The 22,467-nt window shown below is 41.1% G+C and overlaps 1 protein-coding gene across 3 annotated transcripts in view; it reads left to right on the top strand.

The window, feature by feature from the left end:
- RBM25 (RNA binding motif protein 25) overlaps positions 1–18,988 on the top strand; it is a 33,117-nt gene extending 14,129 nt beyond the window's left edge. For 2 of the 3 annotated variants that reach the window (XM_080986644.1, XM_080986643.1), the window contains exons 7-19: positions 483–665; positions 2,669–2,722; positions 2,980–3,063; positions 6,735–7,015; positions 7,524–7,731; positions 8,209–8,298; positions 10,731–10,804; positions 11,583–11,733; positions 12,105–12,429; positions 12,752–13,026; positions 15,035–15,133; positions 17,371–17,418; positions 17,565–18,988. In XM_080986644.1, coding sequence (XP_080842770.1) covers positions 483–665; positions 2,669–2,722; positions 2,980–3,063; positions 6,735–7,015; positions 7,524–7,731; positions 8,209–8,298; positions 10,731–10,804; positions 11,583–11,733; positions 12,105–12,429; positions 12,752–13,026; positions 15,035–15,133; positions 17,371–17,418; positions 17,565–17,657 — 1,965 coding nt within the window. In that variant the 3' untranslated portion in view covers positions 17,658–18,988. The remainder of the gene's footprint in view (positions 1–482; positions 666–2,668; positions 2,723–2,979; positions 3,064–6,734; positions 7,016–7,523; positions 7,732–8,208; positions 8,299–10,730; positions 10,805–11,582; positions 11,734–12,104; positions 12,430–12,751; positions 13,027–15,034; positions 15,134–17,370; positions 17,419–17,564) is intronic. The other variant, XM_080986645.1, reaches the window with a different exon arrangement.
- The last annotated feature ends 3,479 nt before the right edge of the window (positions 18,989–22,467 follow it).

Raw genomic sequence — 22,467 nt, 5'->3', positions numbered from 1 at the left:
CACTTCCCAGAAATGCACAGAGGACCTTCCTGCAGCAAGTGCCAAGCGCTTTTCAGCTGGTCTTTTCTGAAGGCAGTGCTGTGTGTGTGACCACTCTGCAGCTTTGTCAGCTGGTTGGTTTTGTACAAAACAAAACAAGCAGTGATTTAGTCATTAATTTAGCTTTGTCTTCCAACAATGAAAATAAGTGGTAGAGTGCTAGGAAGGCCTTTTGTCTTGAGAAAATGGTGGGGATATATGTGAACTTTCTGGGTTTGCCAATTGAAAAATTCTGTGTATCACTCTTGTGAGGACTAAGGCTGGGCAATGTATTGATATATCATCCAAAACTGGTTGAAGTGCATATTATTACAATGGTTTCATAATTTTTCACCTGGCAGTATACATGTAATAGACCTATCTAGTTCATATGAAGTAAACATTTTGGATGCCGTTCTGCTATGTCCCATATGCTTGACTTCAAGATTTGTGTTATTCTTTAGAACACCAGGCCAGAAACTACAACTGATGATGACGAAGCCCTCGATGAAGAAGCAAAGAGAAGAGACCAGCTAATTAAAGGGGCCATTGAAGTGTTAATACGGGAATATTCCAGCGAGCTCAATGCCCCCTCCCAAGAGTCTGACTCTCATCCCAGGAAGAAGAAAAAAGAAAAGAAGGAGGATGTATGTGTTTTGATTTTGGACACAAACAGATTTACTTCATCTCCCTACATAAGGGCCAAACCCTGTGCCAATACATTAGCTCAAAGCATCTGATGAGAACACAAATCAACAAACCTTGATGTTAGCAGAAGTTTTCATGTTTCATACTGAAATTAAATCAGTTCTAGATGCCAAACCCTGTGGATGTTGTAGGTCTGTGAACACAAAGGTCACAAATGCCTAGACTTCTTGGAGCTACAGGTTTGAATCTCAGCAGGTTTGATTCAGCCTTTCATCCCTTCTAAAATACATGTATTGAAGTAATTGCAAAATGTTTTTTTGAGATGGGGAGATGATTTTAAGACCCTAAAAGAGATTCTGCCTGTAATGTTTGACATCTTAAATGCCCTAAGTCACTGGGTCATAGAGGTTTGCACTGGTGTTATAGCCACAACTCCGCTGATTGGCAGCCCTTCTTCACTGTCCTGATTTAATTATGTTTGTGCACATAGCTAAGAAGCTCTTTCTTATCCTTGAGGGATGAAAGCCATGATGTTACAAAATGGTTTGTTAATATTTGGCTGTTGGGCCAGCTGACGTCCATACTTTTTCAGTGTAACATTTGACCCAAAATGCTATAATCCCCCTTCTGTGGATAACCCTGCTAATGATTATACTAATTTTTGCTTTCCTCTGGGGGGAAAGGGTACAGCTTAGTAGTAATTATGCCAGCCTTGAAAATGCGTCATGATTGTTTCAATGATGGGCTCTTAATACCTGCCACTCATAGCAAGAGATGGGGGTGAATTTTGGTTTCTGTCTGCAGCCTTTCTTACTAAGCTTAACTTTCTCCCTTATGTTGTGCTGATAGCAAGCAATAAAATAGCTTGGGCTGCTGGCAAAGTGTATGAAAAGGCAGTGCAAGAAATAATGCTTCTCACTCAGGGAGTGAGTGCACCTCCCACTGTTCTTTAGCCTCCACTTAACTTAATCTTGCACTGATTTTTTTGCATTCTGCACTTATTTATAGGCAAGCCATGTCTCTCTCTTTAAAAGTTATTATCCATGCTATGGATTGTGTTATGTATATAATCAAGAATATAATGGTATCGAGAGACATAATGGTATTGAGAGGTTACTTTTTAGAAGCCTATATTAAAAGAACTGAATATTGATCTTCCTCCTTTAATAACTGCTAGTTTTAGGGTGACCTGTAGCCACACCTTGCTGATGTAGCTGGGTTTTAAATTTAGTGTGGTCTATCAGAACAATGAAACATTTAACTGTGTCCTTGTCTTCCTGCCCCTTGAAATAGTGGAAGTGCATCTTTATTTTGTAAGGATGAACGTGGGACACGAGCATGACTTCTCATCCCCTTATCTGTTGGGAAGTGTGGGACTAAGAAAGCTCTGTGCATGGTGGGGGGAGGGAAGTATATAAAATTGTGGTGGGTGCCGTGTAAAGCTGGTTTTGAGGCACTGTTATCCCCTTTATTGAATGCTTATAATTGTGACTGGTTCCCTTGCCCATTCTGTTTGTTGAAAAGATGAGGGATAATGTGGGAAAATTGAGAGTGCGGGGAAAAGAAATGGCAAGTGAAATCTGACTCTTGATTTCAGATGTGGGGAACCTCGCTAATTTGCAGTAACTGTTGGCAACCCGCCCCTTGATATAATTACAATTTTGCGAATTAGCGAGTAAGAAACAAAACAAGGCTTATAATAGTACCACAAAAGGCCACTTTTAACAAGCGTAGCTTAGCTTGCAAGATTTCCTAGAATGCTAATGTTCTGCAATTTTAAATGGAGACATGCCAGGGTGAGGTGGCACCCAGCAAACCTTTGCCGAGAAGTAGATCAGTAAACGGAGAATTAGCGAGGTTCTTCTGTAACTTTGTTGAGTCAGACCTACGGTCACAGCAATGCAATATTGCTTATTCTGCAAACATACAGAACATTGTTTTTTTTCCAGAGTAGTGTGCAATCTATTTTTTAAAAAAGAAATCTCCGTGGATTTTTCCGCAGATTTTCCGCAGATTTCCAGTGGCCCCACTGATACCCTATCCACTCATCACCAAGGTTCGTTTACATTGTAGGCTTTGACAATGACTATGTTTACTGCTAGTTACCAGATTTGTGACTCGTGTCCATCTAATTTTTTTTTTCATTCATTTAACATCAGACTGTGAGGTTTGGTACTGCAGAAGGCCTTTATTTATCTCTTACAAGACTGGTACAAAACATCTAACCTTCAGCTTTTCTTTTGGTTCTCCTGTTTCTGTGCAGATGGGTTTTAATATTCTGTCTCCTGTTCTGCCCCCCTTTCTCTCTTACAGGAGGATATAAATGCTATTGAAATGGAAGAAGATAAAAGGGACCTGATATCCCGAGAGATCAGTAAATTCAGAGATACGCACAAGGTAGTATACTTGTTTTTGTACCTTATACAAAATTAGGTTTTTTGCAAAATCCAGTTTCCCTCCCCCTTTAGAAAATTTAAAAGCACATGACCATATCACATATAGTAGGCATAATGTGTGTCTAAAAAGCCACTAAGGACAAAATCCCACTTAAATCGTCTTATTTTGTCCTTTTTATTTTCTAATGACTACCTTGCAGTCTCCTCAGTGTGAATACATTAAAAAATCAAACACTTCTACCCCACTTTTCTTAAAATTAACCCAAAGCAGCTAAAACCATTTACATAAGACCCAATAATTAGTCTGGGCTGCTGCGTAAAACATTCTGGCCCCCACAACATTCAAGCAGTTGTAAGACATAATTCAAACTCTGTTTTACTGAGCTCTACTGCTTAATTTAAACTTGAGATTTAATTTAATAGCTCTGAGTTGAGAATGGGGGTGAAATTAAATTAGGTTAGTGGTTATCAGACTTTACCAAAATTTAGATGCATGGAAGAACTGTAAATTCCCATTAAGCTAATCTATTCATTGACCCCCACCATTATGATAGAGATCATATGGTGACTAATGCAAGATGAAAAACACAGCTTGGAAAGTAACATGGAATAGGATGTAAGTATGAGCTTCTGTTTTTTTTATTATTTATGGATGCCCCCTCAGAAAAATATGCAAAGGGGTAACTGGCTTGGAAATGTGTTTACACAGCAAATCCTACCTCAGGGTTCCCACCTACAGAAGTTTCTGTAATGTGAATTTGTGAATGTGTTCCGGTTGGGAAGGGTGGTTTAAGGGGGGGGGGTGAAATTCAAGCTATGCATGCACTGTCTCTTGATGTTAGCTTCTAAGGGAATATGAACTGCCCACCAAGGCTGGAGTACTGCACGCTCAGTGAAGTATTTATCCCTGAAATGAGTGCTTGTAGTTTGCTAATATTGGTACAATGGTGTGAATTTACAAAACGGGTAAAAAGTACTCTGGTTACAGGATCACACTTACTTTAAAGCAAAAATGGATGTACATTGCTGGCAATGCAACATATTGTAGTATAACTTTGGAATGAGAACCTGAGGATAATTGTTCCAGAAGATGTATGAAACTGTTCAGTGGTGAAACATCGTCTTATTTCCAAGCCCCAACATACCTCTGAAATGTAAAGAAATAATGTGGTTAAAACAAAATCAAAATATGCTTCACTGTTTCAGAAGCAATCGGGCATTTTGCTGCCTTTGATCTATCCTATTGGGGGAATATTTTGAATTAACCTTTTCTAATAGATGGAACTAAATCTAATACCAAATGGCCATTTCATATATTGGGTGGGATGTTCAAAAAGGGGCTGGCTAATGAGCACAGTGAACCTTTGCATGTTTTTTGGTTAGAATTTACAAACAATCGGACTGTTAGGGTATCAGCATTGCAGGGGGTGTCCATTTACAGCACAGATGAGTCTGAAGAGAACCGAAGGTAAGATTTTACGTTTTTTTTTCTACCTACCTTCTTTGCTCATTACTTTATTAGCATATCCTGAATCCTTTTCACCCCTCATTTCCTATAAAACATCCTTTTGTTCACTTGGAAGCAGCCTATTACTTAAATTTTCAATATGAAGCAGCAGTGCTGATTTGGCTTTTAAGAAAAGAGAAGCTTGAAATAAAAGCCTTTAAGATGCCAAAAGTCAATGCAAATTTTTATCATGGCTTTTACTACAAAAGAAATTTTTGCGGGGGAATCCCGGAACTTAACCAAAGACATTCTTATTGGAACAACTAAAATAATCTGTAAGTATCGATCATTTCAGTATATAAACTTTTCTATAAAAGTATACGAAATTTGAGGTAAGTTCTGCTTTTGAAAGTTAATATAGCTAGCATAACCTTAATACACTAAATGAAATTATATTGTATGAGAGCATTTCACTCAGAAAGTAGGTTGCCACATTCTGTACACTTTCACCTTTTCCTCCTCCATTATGGCTGTTCTCTACCATTCTCAAATACCCTTTTCTTTTGTGAGTTCAATGTATCTAACACCATCCTCCCTATATTTCACTTTTGGTGCCATTTAGTGTGGTGGTTAGATATATTGACCTTTTGTTTATTAGTTTTATTACTGTGACTTTGTTTTGGTTCTCTGGTCCATGAGCGCACACAAGAAGACTGTCTGACAGGTAAGATTGTTTTTAAAGTTGTCTTAAATTCTTTGTTGAAAGAGAGAAATATATGCGCACTTTATTGTTCCAGTTTATAAATTATTTCAGCGGTGGTAAACACGGTGCCAAATGGGGCGATTTTGCTCTTCCCCCCTTGCATCAACTGCATACAATATATTTAGGGTATAATCCTTCCTCACTCATGCTGCACCCATGCACAGACGGATCCTGTAAGGAATAATGGTGCTCTGTTACTTTCTCCTTAGCATACATGCAGGCAATGAACCAGGCCACTGCTGAAAATAAGAGGCTTGTGCACTTCTCTTACACCCTCCTCCTCTTGCCACTTGGTGAAGGAACGGATCATGCTCCTTCCACCAAGTGACAAGAGGGGGCTGAGTAGTGATGCAAGAGCCTCTTATTGGCTGAAATGGTATGGTGCACTGATTGCGCATGTGCGCTAAGGAGAGAAGGCGTGAGAAATGGGCTCTGTTAAGCCCTACGTTGATCTCTTCAGGCACAACACTTGGATGTGGAAGGATCATGCCCTTAATATTTTGGCACCCATCAGGCTGATATTTGGCTTATGTTTTTTTTCCTTCCTTTTTTTGGTTTACTTGTGAACCATGTACTTGCTCTTCCTCCCAGAAATATAGCTTGTAGGCAAGGTTAATCCAGTGTTGGCGGTCCATGTCCTAGCACAGCATCTGTAAGTTAACACACACCAATTGCTTCCAAGGATGGATTTATCTATCATTTTAATGAGATTTTATTTTTCTATTGTCTTCATGGGAGTTTTGGTAATAGGCATGACTTTTTGAATTTTAAAAATGCACTTTTGTATAGAATTCAGTAAAAATGTACTGTATAACCTTTTAGTCTTGTCTATGTGCGATTTCCAACCTTCTTGAGGATCCTGTTCTTTAGAAACCATTACTTTAAGCAGTGAATGCAAAAAAATATAAAAAGTTGGGGAGAATAAAGTGATTGGTAAGATGTATCCTTCCAAACATTTCAAGTAACATACACAGTTGAAGTTGATTTTATTTCCCATCCTTGCATAGAATGAATTTGGTTTGGCTGTGGTATGAGGTAATCTTGTCTGTCAGCATCCTACTAAATGATCTGCCTACATGGGCAGGATTAACTTTGCCAGCTAAAAATTCATCTGTGTTCAAGCTCTTTTCTATCTTTCGTGGCTCGGGAGTTTTCTGTGAACTATTGATGGCAATGCACTATGTAATTGTCAGCATATGCATATATGAGGTGAGCATTGCCCTTCTTTCCAAGGTTGGAGATTGCCAGTCTATGTTAGAGATATGCTTTTTGCACGAAATCTAGCCTTACGATTGCAGAACTTTTTTTCTTATGAGCTGACAGTAAGCTGTTAAATATTTAAATGTTAAATTATTGGTGTTCTTGACATGCTCACTACCAGCCTTGGGTGTTGTGCGTGGTGGTGGGGTGGGGCCTCCGACTATAGCTACATGCTAACTTTGAAAATCCTCTTGGTTTCTAGAAATTGGAGGAGGAAAAAGGCAAAAAGGAGAAAGAGAGACAAGAAATTGAAAAAGAACGGCGTGAAAGAGAGAGGGAGCGGGAGCGTGAAAGAGAAAGAAGGGAGCGTGAAAGAGAGAGGGAGAGAGAGCGTGAAAGAGAGAAGGAAAAGGAACGGGAGCGTGAACGAGAACGGGATAGAGATCGGGACCGCACTAAAGACAGAGACCGGGACAGGGAAAGAGATCGAGACAGAGACCGCGAAAGAAGCTCAGACCGAAATAAAGATCGGAGCAGATCTAGGTAAATTGTGCGGTGTAATGAATACTTGTTAATAAATTTGACAATGACAAATAATTCATAGATGCAACCTGTTTTGAAGACCAGCATGCAATAAGCCATGAGGCAGTGAATTAAATAGTATGATTTGCTGACAGCCGTGGTGCCCTGTCCCTCAGGCCCTTTTGTATGGTTTGGCTGACGGAATAAAGCCACAACCAACATACAGAGAGACACTGTGTGTGTATATATCAATGTAAAGGCAGCAGACTGATGTACCGTGTCTATTCAAAACGTCAATTGTCTAATGACTACACAAGCAATGTTGTGGCTAATTTGAAAAACTTAACAGAGGTTTTGAGTTTGGGCTTAATTTCGGTGATCTCGAAATCGCTACTTTTGTAAACCTCTTATTGTATGGTGTTTTAATTATCTAGTAGAGTTAGTTTTGTTAGACCTAACCTCTATTACCAGCAGTATTAAATGTTGACAATTACATGCAATAATCATTTGTCATTATATTTGTCCACAGAGAGAAAAGCAGAGACAGAGAAAGGGAGCGAGAGAGAGAACGGGAGAGGGAACGGGAACGAGAGAGGGAACGGGAAAGGGAACGAGAACAACGGGAGAGAGAGCGAGAAAAGGACAAGAAAAGGGATAGGGAAGAGGATGAAGAAGATGCCTATGAGCGGCGCAAACTGGAAAGGAAGCTCCGTGAAAAGGAAGCAGCTTATCAAGAGGTATAGGAGGATGTTGCTTCTGATCTGGGGATTGGATTCAAAGGGATTCTGTTGCAAATGGAAAGCACCTGGTTTTCGGGGGTGGGGTGAGAATATTAATTCTACCATCCCACCCACCGGCTTTAGAGCCCTGCATTGAAGCCCCTCTCCCCCAGTACCCCATGCTCCCTCAGGAGACACTTGTTGAAAGGAGGTTGTCCCTTTTCAGGGTACAAGCCCCATTCTCTGAATGGAGGTCTGATAATAGTTGTTAAAGATCCAACTCCATTATCGTGGAGCATGTTTCCTGTCCATACCTGTATTCTAATCATTTTGTAGCATTGACCATCAAGCTTCAGAGCATTTTACAGAACCTCTGTATTGAAATAGAAGACTGGGTGATATAATTAAATGTGGATGGTTTTGCTTCTCTCAAGTGACATATGGGATTTTTTCCTCTCTGGTTCAGTAAATGGTAAACAGATTATTTTCTTTCAGCGTCTTAAAAACTGGGAGATCAGAGAACGGAAAAAAGCTAGAGAATATGAAAAAGAAGCTGAGAGGGAGGAAGAAAGGCGAAGAGAAATGGTAAGGGGTTCATTATTTTTTGCACTGCTTTTATTAGATGCTCAAATGGCAGAATCTCTGTGCTGGTATACAAAGGTGTCCTGTAGTAGCAGTAGTAGTAGTCGTAATATTTTTGTGACTTAAGTGGTAGCTCACAAATGTTAATGCAAAATAGCTGAGTCTGTATGTTGCCGCAATTTTTTTTAAAGCATTATGCGAAAAAAAGTGTTTGGCTGCTTTACAGACTTCGTTCCTTACAAAGTGAAAAGGTCTTAGTTCATTATCTAAAACTATTTTCCAACTTTACTAATATTGCAACTATGTTTTCCTTATTGCTCTCAGACAGATTTGAATAACTACTGGCTGCTTATATTTTTTCTACTCAGACTTCAACCATTCCAAGTAATGGACCAATGTTTGTCATGTCCATTAATTTTAAGTGGTCCACTCTCAGTATGACTGTCATTGGATACATGGAGCATTATGTACCCTAATCAGTTTGCAAAGAGCTTTCTGAATTGCCATCTTAAGGCCATAATGTCATATATGGCTTTGACTACCCACTATGCCATCAGCATATTTTTCTCCTCTCCGCCCTCCTTATTTAAATCTGAAAGCAGCGGAAAAGTTTTGTGAAACTCGAAGTATTTTTTCTAACATACCAACATGGCTGACTGCATACGATCTTCAGCATAAATTTTCAGAACATACGTTTTTGAAAAAACTTCTCTGTGTTTTTATATATTTTTTTTGGCTTTCATGTAAATTAACTCCAAACAGATATTTGTTTTGTAGTATTGCTGGTAGCCTGGAACAATCTGCCATTATAAGCTGCAAGTATTGTTCATGCTGTTGTAAGCTAAGGGGGGAAACTGGACAGTCAGTCTGCACCCATGGAAGGTCATTTAAAAAACTCACACCTTGTTGCCAGAAATGGAGAGAATGGATTTTGCCTGGTTCTCAGAACTCCTAATGCTGAGAATATAATCCTAAATACACTAAGGGAATAAGTTTCATGGAACTCAGTGTTACTTGCATCTGGGTAAACATGTTTAGGATAGCGCTCTTAAGATTGAGAGAAAAAAACTCTAAGCATTTACTTGCATAGGCCAAGGCAAGCTAGCTGTGGCTAGGGCTGGGCGATGTTAGGTTTTTAACATCATGATGTATCGCCTGCAGAACATTGCAGTTCGGTGACAACCCGCTATGTTGAAACAGGCTGCACTGACCTCAGCTGGCAAAGCACTGGGAGAAACTGCCTCAGCTCTCATGGCGGGAACTGAGTGGCTTTCAGCCCAGCATCTAGCGGGCTGGGGACAATGCAGCTGTCCCAGCTTGCTGCTCAGCTGTGGGGCAGAAAGGCTCCTGGCCCTAACTGAGCGGGCCCCAACGTCCCGGTGAGCAGGAGCAGGGCTGCTCAGCTGGGAAGCACAAAGCCCCCACTTCCCAGCTGAGAGATCCCTGACCTCTCTCCTGCTTGCATGCAAGCAGGAGCAGGATTGGGGCTGCTGACCTGGGGAGCACAAAGCATCCGCTTCCCACCTGAGAGATGCCCGCTCCCACTCCAGCTTGCATGCAAGTAGGAGTGGGATTGCTCACCTGGGGAGTGCAAGCCCCTCCTCCCAAGCCGAGAGAACCATGACCCCGCTTCTGCAGCCCGGCAGCTGCATCTGAGAACCCTTGCACTGCCTCTTATGCAGCTGTCAGGCTGTGGTGCTTGCCAGGTGGTGCTCCTTTAAACTTCTCCATTTAGGGGAACATAGCCACACATCTCTCACAGGAAAAGTGTGATGGAGCCTGCACCTCCTCAGCTGATCCATCTTCTGCTCCCATGCAAGCAGGAGTGGGGTCAGATCTCTCACCTGCGAAACAGGGGCTTTGCGCTCCCCAGCTAAGCAGCCCTGATTCCGCTCCTACTTGGGCAGGAGCAGAAGCTGGATCTAAGTTTGCATGCCTAGTGTTTCATACATGTTTCTTTCAACAGCAGGACCCATCCATTTTCAAAAGCTATATTGTAGACTGTTTTCAAAAGTGGATTGGCACAGGAAACTGCTTTCTAAAATGCATGCCCAAATTCCTCTCATGCATTTAGAGCTCATTAACATGGTTCTCTTGCATCCTAGCCAGAACTGACAGGCTACTTGAGGCAGATTTGCACTCAAAGCGATTATTTCAGGTCCCTTTTGCAAAGCCTGGCTAACTTATCTCATGCCTCTACGCTTTAGTTCAGAACTGGGAAGTCCATTCTCAACTCAGGCTTCAAAGGGTTCAGTAGTTTGTGAGGAGGAAATACCGTTTCAGAAGCAGGAAAAGCAAACTAGTAGTGACTTGCTATCTACTTAAAGGAAGGTGCTACTCTAGAAACTTTCTGGTAGGGAATAACTTCTGCTCCTTCAAGGGTGATGAGCTAATTTCTGTCTGAAATTAATTAAATGTTTTCAACTCTCTTATAGGCAAAAGAAGCTAAGCGTCTAAAAGAATTTCTAGAAGATTATGATGATGACAGAGATGATCCAAAATACTACAGGTATGCTTAGCATGAACTGCAGGAGATTTTTATTTATTCATTAAATTTGTATACCCTTCTATACCTGCAGGTCTCAGGGCGGTTCATGAGATAAATCAGTTTGTGTTCTCAGGTTTCGTCAACGTGACTCCTATCAGAAAGACATACGTAGGAAACCTTGTGTTCCAACATGGGATGAGTAGGAGAGGTTTACAAAAAATGTGATTTAGAATAATAGAATTGAAAGGATCACGAGGGTCATCTAGTCGAACCCACTGCAGCGCAGGGATATTTCTGCCCAATGTGGGGCATGTAGTGGGTGAATCAGGTTAAGCTGGCCAGAGGTGCTCCATGCCACAAAGGAAACCTGTGTGTTCAATGATGGAGATGGCAGCCCCAAATTTATAAATTTATTGCAGCACCAGTAAGAGTGATCATTAGACAAATCCTAGCAAATATGCACCTCTTTTATGAAAAGCACTGAACATATTCAGATAACTTTGTGTTGGAAGAATGAGGCAACTCCTAATCACTTTCGAACTAAAGGATCTTTTATTTCCCTAGTTTTAAGAATTGCTATTCCTTCCTGGCATGTTCTTGTAAGAATCCAGGTGCAAAGAAGTACATGGCTTAATCCTACTCCAAACAGAATATTTTATTTCTCTGATGTAGGGAATGAAACATGAAACTTTATAGTCAGTATTCTGTATCGGGTGCTTATGGTGTGCTGTTTTTGACAAATATTTGTGGGAAACAAGTGCCACGAGACCTTTAAAACAAAAGTGAATACATGTTACAGGGGAAGCGCTCTGCAGAAGCGATTGCGAGATAGGGAAAAGGAAATGGAAGCAGATGAAAGAGATAGGAAAAGGGAAAAGGAAGAACTGGAAGAAATCCGGCAACGTCTTCTTGCAGAAGGACACCCAGATCCAGATGCAGAGCTACAGAGGGTAAGAGACTCCTTTTTTGGCAAAGGGTGGTGAATGAGCATTTTTATAATAGTAGACCATGTCACGTAGTTGACTATTGGTAAGCTAGAGATTTGTGACTGACACTGTTGGTTGACGTGTCCTGGGTTTATCCCCATGTTCATGTGGAAAGCAGTTTTTTGTTTCAGATCTCTTTATATAAGTATCATAGTATTGTTAATCTGGATTTTTCCTTACTTATAAAGCCAAATAAAATTGAGCTTTTAAAAAACTGCCTCGGATTAACTAGGATTATCCATTTACGGGGACAGCCAGGCTTGCTTTGCATGTTTTAACTCCTAATAAGTTCATTTGGTGAAGAATGTGCATAAGACCACAATTTTGTTCCATAGATGGAACAAGAGGCTGAAAGGCGTCGACAGCCACAAACCAAACAGGAGCCAGAATCTGAGGAAGAGGAGGAGGAAAAGCAAGAAAAGGAAGAGAAGAGGGAAGAACCTGAAGAAGAGGAGGAAGAGCCAGAGCAAAAGCCCTGCCTTAAACCAACCTTGCGACCCATCAGCTCTGCCCCATCTGTTTCCTCAGCAAGTGGCAATGCAACTCCTAACACTCCTGGGGACGAATCTCCCTGTGGTATTATCATCCCACATGAAAACTCGCCAGATCAGCAGCAGCCAGAGGAGTACAGGCCTAAAATAGGGCTTAGCCTCAAATTGGGCAAGTTTTTTCTCTTGTTTCTATCCATGTGAGGAAGGAGGGCACAAAGATAGGAAGTGAGATTCTGTGCTTCCCTTCTTTGAACCTTTTGATTGTATAATTATTATTGATCCATTTGAGAGCAGAGCAGTTGAGTGAAGCAGCATAGAATAAACTCTTTAATCCTATCCACTTTGCTCTATGGTTGATTTTTCTCTCCCCAGCCTTTTATTATTATTTTGTTGATATCCCATTGTTTTTAAAAGTGCAGCTCTTACCTGAATTTGGAAGAGTTTCCAGATTGTGTTTAAATATATTAAAATGAATCTTCTTTATATTTTAGGTGCCTGCAATAGTCCTAACCAGCCCAATGCCGTGAAAAGAAAGAAACTCACTGTGGACAGTGTCTTCAATAAGTTTGAGGATGAAGACAGTGATGACATGCCCCGAAAAAGGAAACTGGTGCCCCTGGATTATGGTGATGAAGACAAAGGCTCCTCCAAAGGCAGCGTCAATACTGAGGAGAAGCGCAAGCACATTAAGAGTCTAATTGAGAAAATCCCCACAGCCAAACCAGAACTCTTTGCTTATCCTCTTGACTGGTCTATTGTGGATTCAGTAAGTGTAAATTTTTACAAAATCTTGAGTATGAACTACAGGACATGTGTTGCACAAATTTGCCACCTCTTATGGTTCAACACTGAGTATAGGTAAAATTTATGCACCTCATTGAATAATATGAGCTCTGTGGGAAAATCCTTATTTCAGTACATAACCAAGCCCCCATGCCTGCTATTTATCTTTAACTAGAAAAGAAATACTGCCCTATACATAGGCATGTCACATCATTTTAGTTTAATTTAATGTTCTGTTGAAAGCTGCCCAGAGTGGCTGGGGAAACCCAGCCAGATGGGCGGGGTAGAAATAAATTATTATTATTATTATTATTATTATTATTATTATTATTATTATTATTGTTATTACCACCAAAATGCAAAGATCGGCTTGGATCCTAAGTGTCTAAGTGTCCCTCTGCTTGTGAAAGGCTTCCAGTCTAGCAAAGGATTCCACTAGCAGGAGGAAGGGGAGACAATATTCACTTGTTCATCTTACAGCTCTCCCACAATGTTCTGTAAAGTCCCCCAAACCTATGGAACACATTATGAAGGACACAAGAGGCTGGGGGAAAGAGGAAATCACTTCTGCTCACAGGAGTATCTGTACTTTCATCAGTGAAAGAGAATTCTGGATGCAAGCCATTTACTTATATATCAGATCATTTAGTAGTGGTAGCATGGAATATATAGCAGGCAAGAAGTAAGGAGGCATGTTGCTGTTCTGTCAAACATGTCTCCTTGATGAGATCTGCTGCAGGCAAAGGGAGACAACTAAAACCTGTTGTATTGATACATCTGCCCATGTCCTATTTTGGATCCTGGCTTACAAGTTTGGCAAGAGCTAGCTACCAATTAAATAATGTTAAGTTCATAAACATTTTGTCTTTTAACTGGTCTACTTAATTTTTTTTACATGTTACATACTGTACATGCCTTGAAATCGAAGGAATTTAAAGCAAATTTTGATAAAGGAATTGCCATCTTACCTCTGCAGTCCTATGCATATTGTTTTAGAAGTAAGTCTCATTGAGTTCAGTGGGACTTATTTCCAGGTGTGTAGGGTTGCAACCTCAAACATTTTTTCTATTTCATTCTGCTATAATTAAACACCGGAAGCAGATAAATCTAAAAAAATAGCACCAGTAGTTAAAATTAATTCAAGCTTCACTTGGTTTATTTACTGATGTAAGCCCATTTAAATCTTGTAGTCATAAACACAATAGGTACTTCTTTACACACTGCATTACAAGATGTGGTCATAGCCACCCGCTAAAATCGGATTAGACAAATTCATAGAGAAGGCTTTCAGTAGCTATTGGGCATAATGGCTTTATACTGCCTCCAGGATCTGGAGGCAAAATTCCTCAGTAGTAGTCACTGGGGAACAGTTCATTCATGTCCTACATGTTAGTTTCCCAGAGGCATTTGGTTGGCCTTTCTGGGAAACAGGTTGCAGGACTAAATAGGCCTTTAGTCTGAACTAGCAAAGATTTTCTTTCAATGTTAATACAGTATTGTTGCTATAAGTGACAAAGGGACGTGGGTGGTGCTGTGGTTTAAACCACTGAGCCTCTTGAGCTTGCTGATCTGAAAGTTGGTGGTTCGAATCCATGCGATGGGGTGAGCTCCTGTTGCTCCTGTCCCAGCTTCTGCCAACCTAGTGGTTCAAAAGCATATCAGTGCAAGTAGATAAATAGGTACCGCTGTGGCAGGAAGGTAAGCGGTGTTTCCGTGCGCTCTGGCTTCCGTCACGGTGTTCTGTTGCACCAGAAGTGGTTTAGTCATGCTCTCCACATGACCTGAAAAGATGTCTATGGACAAAGCTGGCTCCCTCAGTCTGAAGCGAGATGAGCACTGCACCCCAGCCTTTGACTGGACCTCACCGCCCACGGGTCATTTACTTTTACCTTTACTTTTTACCTTTTATAAGTGACAAGGGGTGAAAGCAATGTATGGTCCAAATAAAAAAATATGGAAACTATTTAAAATGATAATATTTTCTATTTTAGACATTAATGGAACGTCGAATTAGACCATGGATCAACAAGAAAATAATAGAATATATTGGTGAAGAAGAAGCAACGCTAGTTGACTTTGTTTGTTCAAAGGTAAACTTCTTCATAAATACATATTTTAGGTGGCTGATGCTATAATTTCGCTTGCCAGTTGGGCTTACTTGTACCTTTGGTGGACTAAGGCAGGAATAGCTTTTACAGCAAATACGCTGGCTCCTTTTACTCTTTCATTTCAGCTTAGCAATTTTCTTCTGTGATTCCACTGTTTCTACTGTTCTTTCCATGTATAAATACTAAAAATAAAAATTAGACTTCCTTTCCCTCATCTTCACAGACTGGCTTCTGAGAAGAAGACACAAGAAGCTTGCCTCCCACCCCCACTTTAGGGATAATTGGATTGCCCTCCTTAGCAGCAGTGATACAGTGAGATCTACCTCTCTGCAGGCTTTAATTTTCAGCTCTTACAGAGGTGTCATTGGCTTAGGTGGATTTTTAGAAATGTGTACAGTGGTTACAGACGCTTCAGGTTACAGACTCTACTAACCCAGAACTAGCACCTTGGGTTAAGAACTTTGCTTCAGGATGAGAACAGAAATTGCGCAGTGGTGGCGCAGCAGCAGCGGGAGGCCCCAATGGCTGAAGTGGTACCTCAGGGTACCTCAGTAAAGTGGGACCTCCAGAACGAATTAAGCTCTTAACCTGAGGTACCACTGTACTGTCATCACTAGTCAAAGTACGAGCTGTTTCCCATCCCCTATGCACCCAAGCCACTAAGGCCTGAAGTAGGCCAAACACTCCTGAGCAAGCTAGACCAGACCTAGAGGACACCACAGCTGTGGGTGGCATTCCCTTCACCAATGGAGCTAATATGCCCCTTATAGAGTAGGATGGCAGTCTCAGTGCCACATGAGTGCATTGGAGCACATTGCGAGGGGCAACTGGTCCAGATGGATGGGAGATCCTTTGAGTCACAGCACAGCATTGACTGGCTCAAACTTCAGGCAGCATGTCTGCCCACTCAGTACTTCTTCTACAGCATGCCTGTCTCACACCCTTTGCTTCCTCTGAAACAGCATTGGCTGGAGTAGTAAGTTGTTGCCGTTGGGATCCACCCTAGTTGGTTGGGCTTTTGTACATCCCAACCCAGTGATGCTACATGGGCAAGTGAAATAGCACCATTGTACCTATCTGAAGAGTCGATTTGCTTGTCCAATGTAGCATCACCGAGGCCACACCCTGGCATAGCCTGCAACCCCTCTTCCCACCTCTGCTAGCACGGTCGGCTTTCAGTTAGTGGTTTGTTGTAGGATATAGGTTAACATTAGTCTGAGTTTCATTTCTGGACTGTTCATGCTCGGTGAGTATGCAAAACTAAAAAGGAGTCAGCCTATTTCCTGTAAAAGGTACTCCTCCCTTCATCCACTGGAGGCTCAAGGAAGCCCAACTCAGTGATGCTACACTGGACAAGCAAATCTACCCTTCAGGTAGGTACTGTGGTAACTTTCTCTCCACCTCGCAATCTGTGCACTTTCATTTCACAGTATTTGCCCAAAGTAACTACTGACAGTGTGTTGCCTTCTATACATAAATATATAACTATGTTGTTGTTTTAAACTGATGGATCAAAAGCCTGATACTAGACTTGCACACATAACCTGCAGGCTTGTGCATCAGTTATTTCGGGAAACTACAGTCTGCTCCAACGTGACAGCAAACAGTGTGATGGTTTTGTTTTGAGTTAACTAAGGTGGCAGGACACAAGTGGTAACTTTCCTTTCTCACTGTTCTTGGTCTACCTCAGTCACTTACAAATGCAATCAAATACCTGTTATGAATCGAACAAGGGGGTTGAAACTAAAAATGCCTTTTGGTCCACCTTTCAAATCATTTAGGGTTGTATCCAGTTGTGTTTCTACTCACAATAAGGGTTTTTGATCAGCAGAGGCTTTTGTGAATGGATTGGGAAGAGAAGCCGTTTCCCAAATTCCCTATTTCTCCTACATACCTGTAACACCTCCCGTGCTCTTCCAAAAGCCCCCCTCCCCAATCTTGTGGAACAGGTTTTTGAGGTGCAAGGAGCTACAGAGGGAAGGGGGGAAACAGTAAAAATCACAGTGCTTGCTTCCATTCTCAGAAGCTTCCTCTGGAGCAAACAACCTTATTTAAAATTGAAAGCAACGGGCTTGCTTTTCATGGATTTTATTTTAAGATACATGTGTTTGCTACCTGCTAGAATGTTACTGTTATGTGGGCAACAGTTCTAAATCTTGCATGGTTCAATTTTCAGTCATACAAGTGCTGTGTTCTCAGTGTTGATATGTCTCTTTCAGGTTATGGCTCATAGTTCACCGCAGAGCATCTTGGATGATGTTGCTATGGTGAGTAAAGGAAAAACACGCCACATCCAGAATTTCTAATTTGTGTAAACTTGGAGCTCTTCTGTGAGAATCACCTTCACTAAATGTATTCAGATGTACTTTTTCCTCTGGTTTTTAATGCCCTATTTTCTTCTTTTTTGGTGTAGGTGCTAGATGAAGAAGCTGAAGTTTTTATAGTCAAAATGTGGAGGTTATTAATATATGAAACAGAAGCCAAAAAAATTGGGCTGGTGAAATAAAGAATCCCTTTTTGTTTTGGGGGTGCCATTTCAACTTTTGTTCTGCATCACTGAAGAACTTTGAAGTTTCTCTGTCTTCAAGAGACATTTGTGAGACCTGTATTTTTTAAATGTAGAAAATGTGAATTTTTTTCCCATCTTGTTACACTGAGGTCCCCTCTCCCTCCCTCCTGCCCTCACCCCAGCTTCCTTGGTTGTAATTATCTGAATTCTGCATTGGTGGTTTTTCACTCACCAGGTACAGTTACAGGTATTGTTTCATAAACTACTGCAGCTGCTGTACACAGTCTCTGATATTCATCTTCTAAACTGTTCCTTGTAAATATTAAAAAGACCCATGTTTTAGAAGCATCTGTGCTTACCACAAACCAAAATAATTGAATTTTATGTAAATACACCAACCTCTTCTTTCCCTTCTCCATTTTAAAATATTAGAATAAACTTTAAAATTCTAAAAATGGATGGGAGTCATTTTGTTGGCACACAGTTTTCATCTGCATGGGTAGGGGATCATTCCCTTGTTGGACTTTATAATATTTCTAGAGGAATCTATAGAAAAACATGGTGGACTTGCTTCAACTCAGGCATTCTTGTAAAGCCATTGATAAATTTCCTCCTGCTCGTTACATGAGGCCTTTTGTTCAGTTACGGTGGTGACAGAATTTCATACTCAGTTGTGTTTTTAATCAAGGATAACTAGTGCACAAATTTATTTAATTTTAGCTTCCTACTAATACAAGTCTGACATCTAAAGTATTCTTTTTTAATTATTTAAAATAAAATCCATAGACAGGTTTGGGAAACTTGTGGATAGAAAAGGTTTAAAAATGTAACTTGAGCACAACAGTTTACAATGTTAAAATCATATGCTTTCGAACAATGGAGAAATTTGTTTTTATGTAAGTCATCAAGTCAGTTGTGACTTTCTTTTTGTACTGTAAGCTGTCTGTCGGCTAGAGGATGATATTTCTTGTCCTCTTACTCTGTATGAGTTTTATACATATGCTGATGTGGTATCAATAACAATGTACTGTAAACTGCATTTTTTAAAATCTTCACAAGTAGAAAGACTGTACGCTATGGGCCTTCTTGATTGCAGGATGAACACTTTCCAGGAAGCAACAATTCTCACTTTTTAAAATACTGCTCTTCTGATATCTCTTTACCTGAAGGATACAGGTTGACCTATTTAGGAGGTGCAACCATGACACTGAGTTACTGAGTACATGCATTAAAAGAAGACAGCTGGAAAAAACTGTTCTTAATAAATGGGATCCTACAAATGGTTCCACCATGTAAATATTTCAGATATTAAAAATGTATATATTTGATCTGGATTTTGATTATTTAATTATGTTTCAAAATATACTACTACTTCTATTTCATTTCTGGAAGTAATGGATTAGTTGGCTTGTTGATCTGGCAAAAACTTCCCAGTATGGAAATACAGCTTCAAATTCTGCACACTGGCCAAACTATATAGTGTTGAGTTGGATCTAGAATAAGCTGGTTGCACTTGAGTTTGTTGAAATCAAGTTAGAAGAAGAGGAGTTTGGATTTGCTATCCTGCCTTTCACTCCCTTTAAGCGGCTAACATTCTCCTTTCCCTTCCTCCCCCACAACAAACACTCTGTGGGGTGAGTGGGGCTGAGAGACTTCAAAGAAGTGTGACTGGCCCAAGGTCACCCAGCAGCTGCATGTGGAGGAGCGGAGACGCGAACCCGGTTCCCCAGATTAGGAGTCTACCGCTCTTAACCACTATACCACACTGGCTCTCATGTTAGTCATGACTAACTGAAGTCCCTAAGTACAATTTGTTAAATTTGTAGCCTACGTTTCCACCAAATGTTGCTGTGACTAACAGTAATAATTTAAATAGAGTACAATAAAACACCAACAAAATACAAGTTGAAGTAAAAACAAAGTTGCCAAACTTAATCTAGATCCCACCTAGTGAATTGTATTGTTACAATTACTGGGGGTGGGGGGAAGGAATGGAATCTCAAGAATGAGAACCATACCACTTCTAGGAGACAAATTATATGTATTGACCTGTTACACAATGATAGAAGTGACAGCCTAACTAATCAAAGAACAATAAAAAACTGAATAATAATGGTCTGTTTTACCACAACCCTTCACAAAAAGGGAAAGGGCCATAACTGGATCCTAGCATTTCCAGGCAGGATCCAGCTGAACTGGAGAGTTGCTGTCAGGCATTTCTCAATCTGATGCCCTTCAGATGTGTGAGATGAGGACTCCTGTCATCTGCTGATCATTGATCATGCTGTCTGAGGGTGATGGTTTAGAGTCCAATCTGGAGGGGGCACCAGGTTGGGGAAGCAGTGGCGTAGCGTGGGGGGTGCAGGGGGGGCCGGGCGCAACATCTGGGGGTTAAGGTTAGGGGGCGCAAATCCACGGGTTAGGGGGCGCAAATCCACGGGTTAGGGGGCGCAAATCCACGGGTTAGAGGGCGCAAATTACTTGCCTTGCCCCGGGTGCTGACAACCCACGCTACGCCACTGTGGCGAAGCCTATGCATGATGAACAAGTGGTCTGACTGCTATAAAGCAGCTTCTATGTTTGGTTTATCGAAAAAGCAACACTGAACACTTGAAAACAAGAATGTATGCTTGATATGTATGGACATACAATGCTAAATTAGCAACAGCAGTGCAGCAATAAAAGGTAAAGTTAGCTGCATGGCTCCCTGGAGTTGATGCTGGTAACATTAATCTCACCATCAAAATTAACAGTTTGCATCCTAACCAGCAAAAAAAAAGTCGAGAGCAACAAAAATTACTGCTGAAAAATTAATTTTAATGTACGTAATTCCCAACCATCTGCTGAAACATAAGTTTTTAACGCAGAATTGACCTGATAGTGTCTTTTATTGGTCCCTTTTTTTAGCAGACATGTAACTCATGTAACTTGTGTATTTGTTTTGAAACTACTGATTTTACCTATGTTTGATAACATTTTCTGTCTTCTTGTTTTCAAAGTTTTATTTCACTGGCATTTTATTACAACTATATTCTATGAAAACCACATGGGAGTTTTTATTGATTATCAGCATATACATCTTGTAAAATATAAATAAATAGATCAGAGGGGGGGGAATAGTTCATCATCCCAACTTGGCCATGCATGCATCTGATGGGAGTTTGATACCAGCAACATCTGCAGCACCATAAGTTCCCCAGCACTTATTTTATATAAAAAGTTTTTCAAGGTGTGTATTAACACAAGGATATTGGTTTATAAGAGGTGCTGAGATGATAACCTAGCTCAGGGTTTTCAAATGCCTTGGACTACATTTCGCATCTCCAGCCAGCATGGCCAGTAGTTGGAGATTATGGGAACTGTAGTCCAAAATTTAAGTTTCTGCAGTGTCTTTCAAGTTGTTGGGACCCTTGATTGTATGCTCCTCACTTTAAATCAGGGTAGATTTGTCTAGCTGACAGTTGGGCCAAGTTCACACACTAGTAGTCACAGCTGTAGCAACATAAACTGGATACCTTGTACATCTTATAACAAAGCTTATCTAAAACTATGAAGGCAGTCCTTATTCCCAAACTCAAAAGGTATTGTAGGTTAGGATGTTGAAAGCCATGAGGCTTGTTTGTACATTATTTTAAGTTCTTACATTCATGAGAATCACCACCACGGACAATCTACAGAGTTGTGTCTACATGTAAACAGCTTTGTATTGTTTTTTGAAAAGTCAGGAGCCTTTGCTTGTCAGAATAAGGCAGGGGTCAAATCCCCAGTTATGCATGAAGCTCACGGGATGACCTTGGGCCCCTCACTGTTTCTCAGCCAAACCCACCTCACAGGACTGTGAGGCTAAAATGAAGAGGGGAACCATATACACTACCCTGAGCTTGGAGGAAAGGTAAACGTAATAATAAAATGAAATAAACCTTGTCTCATAGGGCAAATGTAGCAAGTGGCAGAGGTAAGATACTAGTGGCTGTGGCTCCTCCTAAACTGCTAAGGGAGTTGTAATCCTCTGCACACTACTTGAAAGTAATCCTAACTGAATAGGATTTTAGTGTCAGCATACATGTATACATAGGGTCGGGCTGCAAAATAAAGTGGGTGTGTACCAAAGATGTCATGGACTTTGAAGACGCTCGAACTCAGGAGGAAAGGTAGAAATGCGCTAATAATAATAATAATTTGTTAAGAGGAAGGCACGTTTGGCAAACCCTCACCACGATAAACTCCCACCCGGAAACCTACGTCCCCACTGTGGAAGGACGTGTGGATCCAAAACTAGCCTCCACAGTCACTTATGGGCTCACTCTTAAGACCGTGTTCATGGAAGACAATCTTACTCGGCTACGAGTGATCGCCAAACTTAGAAGAAGAATCGCATGGGATCTACCCTAGCAAAGGAGCGACTTCCCTGTTGATCCTCCACGAACAGAGCTAGTATTTTCTCTCGGCCAAACTAAACCCAAAGCGCAGCCCTTCAGAAAGAACGCAGACGGTTTTGAGCTTTAATGTATTTATTATCCCCCTTTTGCGCCAATACAACCTGACCAACCTTAGTTACTAGGCACCTACACTTCGGTGGAAGGCGGCGGGCGAGCGAGCGAGGACCTTTTAACTCTTAGGCAGCAGAATGCCTGCGCCGGCCTTGCTTCGAAGAGAAACGTGCAGATTAAGGCAACCCTTCTTCGAATGGAGCTGCTGCCTTTTTGGCGCAGCGATTCCTGACGTCATCAGCCCCCGCCCGCTTCCTCCGGCGGCGGCTGCTGCTGGTGCAGCTGTTGTCGTTGCGCGGCCTCGCGCGCTCCTTCCG

This window comes from Podarcis pityusensis, assembly GCF_964106645.2.
Source record: "Podarcis pityusensis genome assembly, chromosome: 1".
Classification (NCBI taxonomy): Eukaryota; Metazoa; Chordata; class Lepidosauria; order Squamata; family Lacertidae; genus Podarcis; species Podarcis pityusensis.
This window is presented reverse-complemented; position numbering and strand designations above follow the sequence as displayed.